Source organism: Oncorhynchus nerka, linkage group LG27 (genome assembly GCF_034236695.1).
Source record: "Oncorhynchus nerka isolate Pitt River linkage group LG27, Oner_Uvic_2.0, whole genome shotgun sequence".
In the NCBI taxonomy this organism is placed as follows: domain Eukaryota; kingdom Metazoa; phylum Chordata; class Actinopteri; order Salmoniformes; family Salmonidae; genus Oncorhynchus; species Oncorhynchus nerka.
Genome location: NC_088422.1, coordinates 61,548,836 through 61,563,530, shown reverse-complemented (window position 1 = coordinate 61,563,530; position 14,695 = coordinate 61,548,836). Strand labels below are relative to the sequence as shown.

The following is a 14,695-nucleotide window of genomic DNA, read 5'->3' as shown; positions in this document are numbered from 1 at the left end:
TAGGCTACAGCTCACTTCATAGATTCCCCGGGAAACTCAACGTATTGTAGTCTCACACTGCCGAAAGAGCTTTCACCATAAAATATAACACTTGCTTTGAACACACACACACACACACACACACACACACCACGCATGCACACACGAACACGCACCCACTCACAGACATTCCATCAAATGCCACAACTGGCAAAGAAATGCAATGACACATTCCTAATTTGTGAAGGCATGCTAGATTCAGGGACAGAGAGTAGGGGAGGGGTTGGGTGGCACTCAGCAACTCATCTGTTCTGTTCTTTTATTCCAACATTTATCTTCTTCATCCAAATCCAGAACTTAGTCATGGAGAGACAGGCTGGGTCAATGATGGTCATGGCCACAGCAGACGGCCAGAGCGGAGTGGAGCTTTGACTAAACGCTTTGTGATCTCTCAGTCAGAATCGTCGATCGCTCTCCCCGCCACTCACAGTTACACACACTCTGGTGACAAGTGACAGTGACAGCCATGTCCGCTCCTACTGCGGTGGCCGCACGCCTGGCGGGGGGGAGCGTAGTCACGGCAACAAGATGACGGACAGGGCCTCATCGTGTGTGTGTGTGTGTGTGGTCTTCTGTCTAAGGTGAGCTTTTGCATATACAGTATGCACATGCCATGATTATGCACATGGAGGACATATATTTGGTGGCGTGTCCCTCTCTCAATCTTCAGCACAACTGAAGGCATCCAACTGAAACGTGTCTTCCGCATTTAACCCAACCCCTCTGAATGAATATAATGCAAAAGAAAAGAAAAACATTCACCTCACATTTACCCCCCACAAAGCTTCCAATAAGTCCTTAAGCTTTCTCTCCTTTCTTCCTTCGTCCTCTTGGTCACTGTAAATCCTAATACGTTACCATCTTCCAGTAATTAAGTGTGTGTTGTTTTACACATCACTGCCTTTCTAATCCTTCCAAGCTGACTCAATCTACTGTAAGCAGATTGCTGGGCAATGGGATTTTAGAAATACACAACAGTGAGGGTATAAATATCAACTTTGGGTATGTATACTCAACTGAATATCTATTTTCCTCATGCATATACGTGTTTTTGTGAATATCTGCTTGGAGATCACAATATGCAATTTAATAGAAACACATTATACAAATCTATAATCAATCTATTAGTCTTTAAATCTGCTGAGCTTGCTGTGCATGGTATGTGTGTGTGTGCATACATACATGTGTGTGAGCGTGTGTGTATACATACATGTGTGTGTGTGTGTGCATACATACATGTGTGTGAGCGTGTGTGTGTGTGCATGCATGTGTATGCAAGTGTGAAATGACTGTCTGAGGGATGAGATGAAACAGAGAGAGTGGAGGAGAGAGAAAAGAGGGTGTGAAGTACAGACAGCGAGAAAGAGAGAGAGAGAGAGTTTGCAGACGTTCACAGGTATAAATTCTATTTACGCATCATACCAGGGTAAAGTATGTGTGAGCCGAGCGAGGCTATTTCCAGCAGGTGAGAATGTGTGCATCAGAGCATATGCTTGTCTCGTGTGCATACCTTACGTGGGTTTGGATGTACGCATCTTTGCGCATGTCTATGCGTGTTTTGCACAGTGTGTGTACTTGTTTGTAGAGAGGGGGGTGGGAGGGGGAGAGAGAAACTTAGTTAACTCGTGTTTTGTACACGTGAGCAAGCAGACAATCTTCTGGTTCCCTGACAGCGTCAGGAAGCCTCCCATATGCTGTTTAATGTCCAGGCTCCTCCCCAATCAGATTAACAGTAACACCAGGAAGGAGAGGAATTAAGTCCCCGACAACCTATCAACTTCTGCTCAAACCCAAAACCCAGCTCCCTCTGTGTGGATCAGACAGTCAAACGCTATGGTGGATAGATAGATAGAGGATAATGGATGGGGAAGGATCAGATCCCCCGTGTATATAACACGTTTGGGGTTCTTATCAAAACGCAATGCGCGTCTGATCCAGCTGTCAGTTCTTTGTCAGTTTGATTGAGAGTTATGCCAGCTTCAAGCGTGCTTCAGCAAGACAAATATGCACCCCATCATAGTGATGCCTTTGACAGTCATAGCATGTTCTGTATGAGAGAAAAGATCACACAACCACTCAGGTCGACATGACAGACAGAGGTCTGATACAATGTGTTAGACAGCCGAGGGAGACAGCGAGAGAGAGAGTGTAATGTTTACTGTTCATTTTCATTGAAAGAAACACTTTTATTTATTATCTATTTCACTTGCTTTGGCAATGTAAACATATGTTTCCCATGCCAATAAAGCCCTTAAATTGAATTGAGCGAGAGAGAGTAAGAGGGGGAGGAAGAGTTGAGGGGAGAACGAGAGAAGGTGAGAGAGAGATAGTGGAAGGAAAGAGATGGAGAAGCATGAAAAAACATGCTATGATTGAGAGAGAGATACACAGAGAGATGATTACCCTGACGGGATATAGAGATAGTAAAAAGTGCCACAAGGCAGAGAACGTTAAGACGGGAAGTCTGACGCCACACACCTGTTTGATCTGCACACGCGCTCCCCCTCTCCATCCCCCACGCACACATTAATTGATCCCACTGCAGCAATATCATGGAGACCATACATATCAAACAGGAGCCCATAGCCTCAACCAATATACAGCTAAAGAGGCCCACCATTTCCATATTACAGAGCTTCACACAGCAATTAGGAGGAGAGACTTCTCTCAGTGTGTGTAGTTCAGAGAAGACGTGAAGGAGGCAGTGGGGGGGGGGGGGGGGCAGAGGGCCCAGGTCTGTGGGGCTGTGTATTTTTGGGACCGCTTAAGTGGCTGAGACAGCCAGGATAAGGCTGAGGCCAGTGTTAGTGGATAACAGAGACAGACAGACAGCCAGACATAGATAGGGATAACCATATACGATTCAAGTGGTGCTCTGCTCCCCCCAACGCCAGATAATGGAAAGAGCCCAGGGTGATTCCCCTCAGACAAGCTAATAGAGAGTAGAGACCAACTCACCTGAGAAGGCTATTTCACCCCAGGCCAGCCAGTGGAAAATATGGAGCCTCTCACCCCAGCCGGCACGGATAACAGAGGAGAAAGTCTGACTGCCCATAGGAAAGCGAATGACTCTCTAACTCCAGGATAGCTATTGGGGAGCCAGGACCAACACCCCCAGGTATGGGAAACAAACAGACATGGACTATTACAGCAGACTGAATAGAGAGAATCAACTGACCAGTGGAGGTAGGAGAGAAGGGGACGGTCACAGGACTGTGCGCAGCACATTAATTAGCATGATATACAAGCTGCAGTAGAGCTCTGTTATCAAACCACAGCCAGGCTCACTCACTGGCCACCAGGAAGAAACGTGTGCATCACTGAGTGTGCATGTCTGTATGACGGTTAACAATGTGCAATACAAAATGCTGTTTGAAGATATATAGCAGTGGCTGTTTGATCCTGATAAATAAAGTAATAACAGACTATATATTTTCATCTTCCATCTGTCTGACTCTGACTACATGGTTCTGCTCTCCTGTAGGATCAACCTGGTCTCAGAACATTTCACATTTTTCTGTATGTAAATCCAAGACAATCCATTTAGTATGATATATTACGTTCGGTATAGTTGCATACGATAAATGGAAACTTAATTTAACGTGAAAAATAATGGAAGGCGGCTGGTCGGGGTGGATTGATGGGCGTATAATGTGAACTTCTAGCAAACCAAACGTGATCTAATTATCAACTTTGTGTCACGTTCTGACCTTTGTTCCTTTATTATGTCTTTGTGTTAGTTTGGTCAGGGTGTGAGTTGGGGTGGGTAGTCTGTTCTTTTTTCTATGTTGTATTTCTGTGTTTGGCCCGTCAGTCAGGAGCTGCCAGAGCCGCCCGTCAGTCAGGAGCTGCCAGAGCCGCCCGTCAGTCAGGAGCTGCCAGAGCCGCCCGTCAGTCAGGAGCTGCCAGAGCCGCACGTCAGTCAGGAGCTGCCAGAGCCGCACGTCAGTCAGGAGCATCCAGAGCCGCACGTCAGTCAGGAGCATCCAGAGCCGCACGTCAGTCAGGAGCTGCCAGAGCCGCCCGTCAGTCAGGAGCTGCCAGAGCCGCCCGTCAGTCAGGAGCTGCCAGAGCCGCCCGTCAGTCAGGAGCTGCCAGAGCCGCCCGTCAGTCAGGAGCTGCCAGAGCCGCCCGTCAGTCAGGAGCTGCCAGAGCCGCCCGTCTGTCAGGAGCTGCCAGAGCCGCACGTCAGTCAGGAGCATCCAGAGCCGCACGTCAGTCAGGAGCTGCCAGAGCCGCCCGTCAGTCAGGAGCTGCCAGAGCCACCCATCAGTCAGGAGCGGCCAGAGCCGCCCTTCACTACAGCGCTGCCGGAGTCGCCCTTCAAATCAAATCAAATCAAATTGTATTTGTCACATACACATGGTTAGCAGATGTTAATGCGAGTGTAGCGAAATGCTTGTGCTTCTAGTTCCGACAATGCAGTGATAACCAACAAGTAATCTAACTAACAATTCCAAAACTACTGTCTTATACACAGTGTAAGGGGATAAAGAATATGTACATAAGGATATATGAATGAGTGATGGTACAGAGCAGCATACAGTAGATGGTATCGAGTACAGTATATACATATGAGATGAGTATGTAGACAAAGTAAACAAAGTGGCATAGTTAGTGGCTAGTGATACATGTATTACATAAGGATGCAGTCGATGATGTAGAGTACAGTATATACGTATGCATATGAGATGAATAATGTAGGGTATGTAACATTATATAAGGTAGCATTGTTTAAAGTGGCTAGAGATATATTTACATCATTTCCCATCAATTCCCATTATTAAAGTGGCTGGAGTTGGGTCAGTGTCAATGACAGTGTGTTGGCAGCAGCCACTCAATGTTAGTGGTGGCTGTTTAACAGTCTGATGGCCTTGAGATAGAAGCTGTTTTTCAGTCTCTCGGTCCCAGCTTTGATGCACCTGTACTGACCTCGCCTTCTGGATGATAGCGGGGTGAACAGGCAGTGGTTCGGGTGGTTGATGTCCTTGATGATCTTTATGGCCTTCCTGTAACATCGGGTGGTGTAGGTGTCCTGGAGGGCAGGTAGTTTGCCCCCGGTGATGCGTTGTGCAGACCTCACTACCCTCTGGAGAGCCTTACGGTTGAGGGCGGAGTAGTTGCCGTACCAGGCGGTGATACAGCCCGCCAGGATGCTCTCGATTGTGCATCTGTAGAAGTTTGTGAGTGCTTTTGGTGACAAGCCAAATTTCTTCAGCCTCCTGAGGTTGAAGAGGCGCTGCTGCGCCTTCTTCACGACGCTGTCAGTGTGAGTGGACCAATTCAGTTTGTCTGTGATGTGTATGCCGAGGAACTTAAAACTTGCTACCCTCTCCACTACTGATCCATCGATGTGGATAGGGGGGTGTTCCCTCTGCTGTTTCCTGAAGTCCACAATCATCTCCATAGTTTTGTTGATGTTGAGTGTGAGGTTATTTTCCTGACACCACACTCCGAGGGCCCTCACCTCCTCCCTGTAGGCCGTCTCGTCGTTGTTGGTAATCAAGCCTACCACTGTTGTGTCGTCCGCAAACTTGATGATTGAGTTGGAGGCGTGCGTGGCCACGCAGTCGTGGGTGAACAGGGAGTACAGGAGAGGGCTCAGAACGCACCCTTGTGGGGCCCCGTGTTGAGGATCAGCGGGGAGGAGATGTTGTTGCCTACCCTCACCACCTGGGGCGGCCCGTCAGGAAGTCCAGTACCCAGTTGCACAGGGCGGGGTCGAGACCCAGGGTCTCGAGCTTGATGACGAGCTTGGAGGGTACTATGGTGTTGAATGCCGAGCTGTAGTCGATGAACAGCATTCTCACATAGGTATTCCTCTTGTCCAGGTGGGTTAGGGCAGTGTGCAGTGTGGTTGAGATTGCATCGTCTGTGGACCTATTTGGGCGGTAAGCAAATTGGAGTGGGTCTAGGGTGTCAGGTAGGGTGGAGGTGATATGGTCCTTGACTAGTCTCTCAAAGCACTTCATGATGACGGAAGTGAGTGCTACGGGGCGGTAGTCGTTTAGCTCAGTTACCTTAGCTTTCTAACAATGGTGGCCCTCTTGAAGCATGTGGGAACAGCAGACTGGTATAGGGGTTGATTGAATATGTCCGTAAACACACCGGCCAGCTGGTCTCCGCATGCTCTGAGGGCGCAGCTGGGGATGCCGTCTGGGCCTGCAGCCTTGCGAGGGTTAACACGTTTAAATGTCTTACTCACCTCGGCTGCAGTGAAGGAGAGACTGCATGTTTTCGTTGCAGGCCGTGTCAGTGGCACTGTATTGTCCTCAAAGCGGGCAAAAAAGTTATTTAGTCTGCCTGGGAGCAAGACATCCTGGTCCGTGACTGGGCTGGGTTTCTTCTTGTAGTCCGTGATTGACTGTAGACCCTGCCACATGCCTCTTGTGTCTGAGCCGTTGAATTGAGATTCTACTTTGTCTCTGTACTGACGCTTAGCTTGTTTAATAGCCTTGCGGAGGGAATAGCTGCACTGTTTGTATTCGGTCATGTTGCCAGACACCTTGCCCTGATTAAAAGCAGTGGTTCGCGCTTTCAGTTTCACGCGAATGCTGCCATCAATCCACGGTTTCTGGTTAGGGAATGTTTTTATCGTTGCTATGGGAACGACATCTTCAACGCACGTTCTAATGAACTCGCACACCGAATCAGCGTATTCGTCAATATTTTTATCTGACGCAATACGAAACATGTCCCAGTCCACGTGATGGAAGCAGTCTTGGAGTGTGGAGTCAGCTTGGTCTGACCAGCGTTGGACAGACCTCAGCGTGGGAGCCTCTTGTTTAAGTTTCTGCCTGTAGGCAGGGATCAACAAAATGGAGTCGTGGTCAGCTTTTCCGAAAGGGGGCGGGGCAGGGCCTTATATGCGTCGCGGAAGTTAGAGTAACAATGATCCAAGGTTTTACCACCCCTGGTTGCGCAATCGATATGCTGATAAAATTTAGGGAGTCTTGTTTTCAGATTAGCTTTGTTAAAATCCCCAGCTACAATGAATGCAGCCTCCGGATAAATGGTTTCCAGTTTGCAAAGAGTTAAATAAAGTTCGTTCAGAGCCATCGATGTGTCTGCTTGGGGGGGGATATATACGGCTGTGATTATAATCGAAGAGAATTCTCTTGGAAGATAATGCGGTCTACATTTGACCAGCGCTGCCGGAGTCTTCCATCTATCCGGGGCCCGCTGCAAGGGTCCCCAGTCCGAGGTCGGCGGTGAGGGTCGCCGCTCCAAAGGCGCCACTTAAGTGGGCCAAGACTATGTTGGAGTGGGGTCCACGTCCCACGCCAGAGCCGCCACCGCAGACAGACGCCCACCCAGACCCTCCCCTATAGGTTCAGGTTTTGCGGCTGGAGTCCGCACCTTTGGAGGGGGGGGGGGGGTACTGTCACGTTCTGACCTTAGTTCCTTTATTATGTCTTTGTGTTAGTTTGGTCAGGGTGTGAGTTGGGGTGGGTAGTCTAGGTTTTTTTTTCCATGTTGTATTTCTGCGTTTGGCCTGGTATGGTTCTCAATCAGAGGCAGCTGTCGATCGTTGTCTCTGATTGAGAATCATACTTAGGTAGCTTGTTTTCCCCATTTTTGTTGCGGGTGATTGTTTTCTGTTTTGTGTGTATTCACCTGACAGAACTGTTTCATTTCGTCCATTCACGTGTGTTCAGTCTAATAAATTACAATGGACACTTACCACGCTGCATATTGGTCTGATCCTTCCTACTCCTCCTCAGAGGAAGAGGAGATTCGTTACACTTTGACTCCATACTATTTGTTAGCTCCTTTGCAACTACTTAGCATGTTAGCTAACCCTTTTAGTTAACTCTTTCCCTAACCCTGTCACGCCCTGACCTTAGTTATCTTTTTCTTTATTATTTGGTTAGGTCAGGGTGTGACAAGGGTGGTTTGTTTAGCTTTGTATTGTCTAGGGGTTTCCTGGTCTAGGTGTTTATATGTCTATGGTTGCCTAGATTGGTTCTCAATCAGAGGCAGCTGTTTATCGTTGTCTCTGATTGGGAACCATATTTAGGTAGCCATATTCCTTCGCTATTTTGTGGGTTGTTATTCTATGTTTAGTTGCCTGTTCTGCACTAGCCATATTGCTTCACGGTTAGTTTAGTTTAGTTCCGTTCAGGGTTCTCTAATTAAAGAGTTATGTTCGCTTACCACGCTGCGCCTTGGTCTCCTATTTATGACAACCGTGACACCCTGACCTTAACCCTTTAACCTAACCCTAACCTTATCCCTAACCCTTTTAACTCTAATCCCTAGCATAGCTAACATTAGTGAACTAGCCAACCTTAGCCACCTAGCTGGAATTTTGTCACATATCATAGGTTTTTCAAATTCGGAACATACTGTACACTTTGCAAATTCATAACATATAATATGAATTGTAATTCGTAAACAAATCATACATAATGGGTTATGGCCATCCACAAATTAATACAAACCATACGAAACATAACATATCAAACTTAATTTAGTATCACGGATGTAGATGCAGAATTATACGAAATGCTCTGAGACCAGGTTGCATCACCAGTGGGAAATATCACCTTGTGTTTGCATGATCTTTGCAATATCAAATGATCAACACGGATAAACACAAATATGACTGCTGTATGTGTGTGTGTGTGTGTGTGTGTGTGTGTGTGTGTGTGTGTGTGTGTGTGTGTGTGTGTGTGCGCGCGCGCTAGTCTACATGTACTCAATAGGGAGCTGCTCTAGTTCACAGATACTGTTACAAGTGAGGTCAACCGACACACTTCTCATACTTGATTAAAGCCAGCTGTTTTTCCTCATTACTGTGAATCCCCTGGCTTCTGAGAAACCTGCTCACAGTACACAAACCCAGACACAAGCACACCCTCTTTGCCAGACACGCAGAATCTACAGAAGGTTATGGACATCAGGCCACAGGACAAGCACACAGACAGACAGTAATGAAAACACCAAAGGCCGAGCTAATTAAATCACCAACCCTGACAACAACTCATTCAGGAGTGGTTGTAGCTTGCCTTGGCTGCGCAGCGCATGAATGCCACGGAAAGATGCGAGTGGGCCATGGAGCAGACTGTGCGCGATAAACGCACGACTTTAAAGCCTCTCTATTCCCTCGAAGAAGCGCACGAGTTCTCCAACAAACTGTGCTGCCACTCTAAATCCCAGAAATGAGAACGTGAATGAGATGGGATTACATGGATAATGCGAGCAGATGGAGCCAGGTCGAGCAGGATCTCCACTCAAAAAAGATTAGACTCGACCGCATGGCATTCCGGTTCCCCTAGCACAGAGCACAGATTTGTCCAAATTAAACACGGGTGTCTTCTGGAACATTTGAAATCAAGTCTAGTTGGTTATTTGATCAGAAAAAAATGTGGTTAATTCCTGAACCACACAAGCATTTTAGGATTCATTCAATAATTTCACAACACTCAGCAAGGGAAATGAGAAAACGAGAAATTATGGGGTTGTTATTCACTCCAATGCATGTAAATAGGTCCCCATACTTCACAGCCTAGAAATGAATGCAGAGCGCACCGGTTTTACACACACAGATGCCAAATTCCCTGTGCTCATTGTTGTAGACAGGCAACACTGGTTGAATGATCATCTGCATGAACACAGATATTATGTAATCCGCCTATCACTTCAGAACAGCTGGGTAAAATATAGCACGTTTTATCTCGCATCGTGCATGACAAATGAGCAATTGCCAAAAGGTGGGTTGTACTGCTGCCTTACAAAGGCAACTGGCAAATGTATTCATTTCAAAACCCAACCGTTCCTATGCACAGCCAATACCGTGGGCCTATGCTACCCTAATCTACAGGTCCCCACTCAAAACCAAAAAGCTCCTTTACTGCATTTCTATACAATTTAAAAACTCTAAAATGCTATTTGGAGAACAGCAAAAACTAAAACACAAGCAAAGATTACCCCATCCATTATTACATTGGTTGCTGTAGATTAATTCACATCAGTCGATCTACAAACACACAGCCTGTTAGCTATACAATTCTCCGCCACACATTAACTCAGCACCGTGATTAAAAACGATAATTAATATGTACAGAGGGCTCTGTTAGCAGAAAGGGTATTTTATTAACAAAAGGTAAACAAATACATTTGCTATGCATACCTTTTTTTGTTGTTGTTGCAGTTTTACAGCTAATTTTCTGCAATTCTGCACATTTTACAGTATGTGTCAGTTGGAGCTGCTGTGGCCAACACTAGGTTGAGCACTCATAACAATCTATGGTCAGAAAGGTTTACATACATTGGGCGCAGGATCACCAATGGAAGCAGTGCAGGTAAAGGATATTATTGCATTAGAAATACCATTTTGGCTGTAGCCTGGCACTCAAAAAGTACACTAATGGAGACATTTCTGCAGGTAATTAACCTACAGTATTGCAAAGCAAAACGGTACGTCTGGATATGTGTGCAAAAAAAGTTCAACATTCGCATTATGCTAACCATTTCTGTCAAGCCGTCAATGCATACACTTCGCATCTATAAATCCATTGTATGCGCCACACAGAACGCACAGCAACTGCCTCTGCAACGCAATGCTCCAAGGCAAACTCCGCGTTTCATTGGAAATTAATGTACTGCTGGTGTTACAAAACGCAATTCAATGTCAGTGCGATCGAGGTGTTATGCACCACAAAAAAAACGCTTTGAAACTGCCTCAGCAACGCAATCCTATAAATTAAACGCAGCGTTTCATTGTAAATGAATGTACTTCTGTTGTACCAAAATGCAATAACATTGTCGGTGTGATCGAGTCGTTAGAACCAGTAGCACCCCCACGCCTCCTATAAATTGAAAATATCTGCACTAATACCAGAAAACATATGCATACAACAAATGGTAGCATAATGTGAAATAATGTACTGTATTATAAGCTTAACTTGTACGCGTTACATTTTTCCGAGGGTAACTATTTGCAAGGCGCACGTCTCTCCATGCATAATTTACGCACTCGCGTGGTTTCAACCTATTGGAATCATGAAGGCAACGCGGATGGTGTTTAATTAAACATGTAACCACAGAAACGAATACATTTTAAATCATATCATTGCACTTTAAAGCATGACACTTTTACAGAGAGGCTCTATGAGTAGTTTAGGTGCTCAGTTCTCCACATCGATTCAGTGGGCTCATTTAGACCAAACCGTGGCCCGTAATTACTTTACAGAGGCCCTTAAATTGAAGAGAGAATAAATACAGTTATATATCATAATATATTTAATGCATTTCGTTGAAGAGAGAAACAACATTGAAGCTGCAATATAAAATTGCAAAGGCACTCTCACCTCTTTTATCCTGAACTTTCACAGTAATCTCCACGAGAGGTTCCGTCTCCCGGTCCAGGCGCCGTGTAATTACTATATCTCCGCTGTCCCGACTCACCGTGACCGGTGAGCTGTCCACACCGGGATCCATCAACTCAAAGCTGGCAGCCTGAAACCTCACCGGGTACAAGTTCATTACTACAGAACCGATACTGGCATCCTCGGAAACATTTAGTACGATCGGCTCGCTCGACTCTAGCAGGGACCTCGACTTCCGAGGTTGTCTGCTATTCGGTTCACCATGGGATGGCCGTGGAACCGCTGGCCATTGCCGGGGATTAATCTCGATGTCAATACTCTGACTGGTCCGTGAGGGCCAGCCGTGGTCCATCGCAAACACGTTAAACTTTATGGGCGCGGTAAGACCCAATATAGAGTCCACAAGCAGTACATCTCCAGTTTTTGGAACCACATAAAAACTGCCATTTTTGGGAAGAGCAAAGTAAATTAGTTCAGCGTTTTTCCCGCTGTCTGTATCCTCCGCGGTCACTTTATACACCACAGACCGCAGAGCAGTGGCGTCGTCTAGACTCATTTTTATATCAACATTAGGGAATGTTGGCTCGTGGTCATTAGTGTCCAAAACATCCACTTTCACAGATGCAACTTCTGCGACCACATGGTCATTAACGGCGCAGCTTTGGCAGCACAGACCCAGGCTGAGCAGGTACTCGGAGCGCTCCTCTCTGTCCAGGATGATCGAGGTTTTCAGAAGTATGTGTCCGCGTTTGTGGTGGGCAAATACCCGGAAATCTTCACTTCCGTCTCCCAAGAGTTTCAGATGCATGCCGGAGTTGGAACACCATCTCTGCGCGTCAACTCGCTTCACAGGGATGCTGAGACCGTTTACTTTGGATCCAGGCTCGGAGTTCTCGAATACATGTCCATGAAAGAACGGTATCCTTTCCTCTGTCTTATTCCCAAGTACAGATGTCACGAAATAGCATATCAAAATAGTCCAAATCATGACTGTTGTCAGTTGTACCACACTGAGTGGTGTTATGCTTTCACTCTAGGAACATCAATCATTTCGAAAAACATATTTCATGTCCTCTAAAACTTCAGATTAATTCTAGTATTAAAGTATTATTAATTCACAAAAAAGCTGTTCGTTGTCCTGGCTTGATTCATTGCTCTAACTTTCGCAGTCTCCTGTCTCCACTCCAGCAGCAGTCTGCGTGCGTAACCCTCAGGATAATGCAGCTCAAGTGCGCGCCTCCGCTTAGTGTTTCTGACAGCACTAGCAGCCTCTGGTACTGGACAGCGCCGTGCTCGAGGGGGCGTGGCCTACAGTGACTCCTCAGGGAAGCCCACGTCACGTGATGCATGTCTATCAGTTTTTTATTCCAACACATAGTCTTCTTTCTGATTTCCACTCCGTGTCCAATAGCAATGACACGATAGGCTACTGTATGTTTTTAATCATTTTCACTCAGTAACCTAGATTTGTCATTGATAATTGAGGAATACATCATGACAAATATTAAAACTGAATCTAGTAAAAAAAGATGTTTAGAGTAACATAGCTTTAATATCTTATCCAGTTTACAGGACATTCAATATTTTATCCTCCATCATAAAAATGATGTAAAACACACTCACACACAACAGCAGCACAGATACAAGGCCTGGATTAATTTATCAGAATAGATTTGTCCACCCAAGTACACCCTAGCCACTCAGTTAAGCTCAGTCAAACAGGAAGGAAAAAAACATTGCTAGAATCTCGTTAAAAAAAATCTCTGTCATGCTTAAGCAGCAATAAATTGAGCAAAACATACCAGGAAGATATAAAGGACAAAATAACCTAACCAGAGGTAAACCATGCGTACAGTAGCTTTAAACAGTCTATGATTTCACCCTCCTTGAGACCAGAAGTTACATTTGGCCCTGAACCTAGACAAGCTTAGTACTGGCAGATGACTTCAAGTACTGGGAAGAATGTAGTATTAATTAAATCCAGGAAAAATGTATACATGTTCAGTCTACAGTAACACAAATTGAAATGAGCATATTCTTATCACAAACTTGAAACTTCCTTCTTTATACACATATAATGGGTTCTGAGGAGACACCTTTCAGGCAGTTTCGGTAAATCAAGTATATATTCTGTCCTGTGATGCCCTCTGGTTTCTGATTTACGGCCTCAAGCTGTTGAATTTTGATGGCTCTCCTTCTGTCTCTAGCATGTAGCCAGAGGCGATCGCTCTCTGGTGTTACACAACCACATTTCAATTAGAGGTTTATCTGACTTATTTTTTTAAATTGAACCTTTATTTAACTAGGAAAGTCTTGTTCGGGGGCAGAACGACAGATTTGAAGCTTGTCAGCTCGGGGATTCGATATAGCAACCTTTCAGCCCAACGCTCTAACCACTAGGCTACCTGCCACCCCTTTCCCAGCACGCTGGGATAACATTAACCATCCCAAGATCTACGCCATGTTAAACAATGAGCATGTCAAATTGGATCGAGAGAGAGAGAGTGGCAATACCGGAGGAGGCCAAGGGATGGAGGAGAAAACATAGCTGATTATTTTGATATCTATTCTAATACCACCTAGCACAGGAGAGTGTCAGGGAGAGAGCTTGACAGGCTGATAAAAACCCCCAGGGAGAAACACTTTCAATACAGCGTTGAAGAAATGCCAATTTCACTTCTTTGCAAACAAAATCTAGGATCCAGCAGGTTGTAAATTGGCTCTGTGTTACCAGGATGTTTCAGTTTCCCAGCAAAGAGGCACCAATGCATGAAGACCCAGAGGACTGCCTAGCCCACAGCTTCCATCCAGTTAAACAAACACTGCCCGTAGTTAACTAGTTAGGTATTAATGTCATGCAGCCCCTCTCTCCTCAGCTCTAACATGCAACCACAGAGGTGAGAAGGAATCAGATATCACTACCAAAGTGGAGGAGAGCCTACACAGTAAAAATACAATTAAAATCCTGTTAATTTACGGTAAAAGTCTGGCAGCACGGGTGCCAGAAATAGACTAAAACTACAGACTAAAAATGTATGTAAATAATCTGTATAAAATTTTTACTTTCAATCAAATAAAGTATATTGCTGCAATTTTACAACATTAACTCCATAAAAAAAAAAAAATGGAATCCTCTTTTTTTCTGCTGGCATTGGTTGTGAAAATAAAGAATTGGCCAGCTAAAAGTCCTAAATAACTCCTTAATTGATGACAAAATATGATGACAAAAGAACACAGATTATAAACATAATATTACAAAAAACGTCAAATTTGAACTGGTATCAGTTGTGAAAATAGAGAAATAGACAGCATAAACCCAGAAA

General features: G+C 45.3%; 1 protein-coding gene across 1 annotated transcript in view; it reads right to left on the bottom strand.

The window, feature by feature from the left end:
* The window catches only part of LOC115112107 (neural-cadherin-like), a 218,643-nt gene that overhangs the window by 189,974 nt on the left and 13,974 nt on the right, over window positions 1-14,695 (bottom strand). Inside the window, 2 exon segments of the mRNA XM_065011153.1 lie at window positions 8,900-8,922; window positions 11,355-12,306. Of these exon segments, the coding sequence (XP_064867225.1) occupies window positions 8,900-8,922; window positions 11,355-12,306 (975 nt within the window).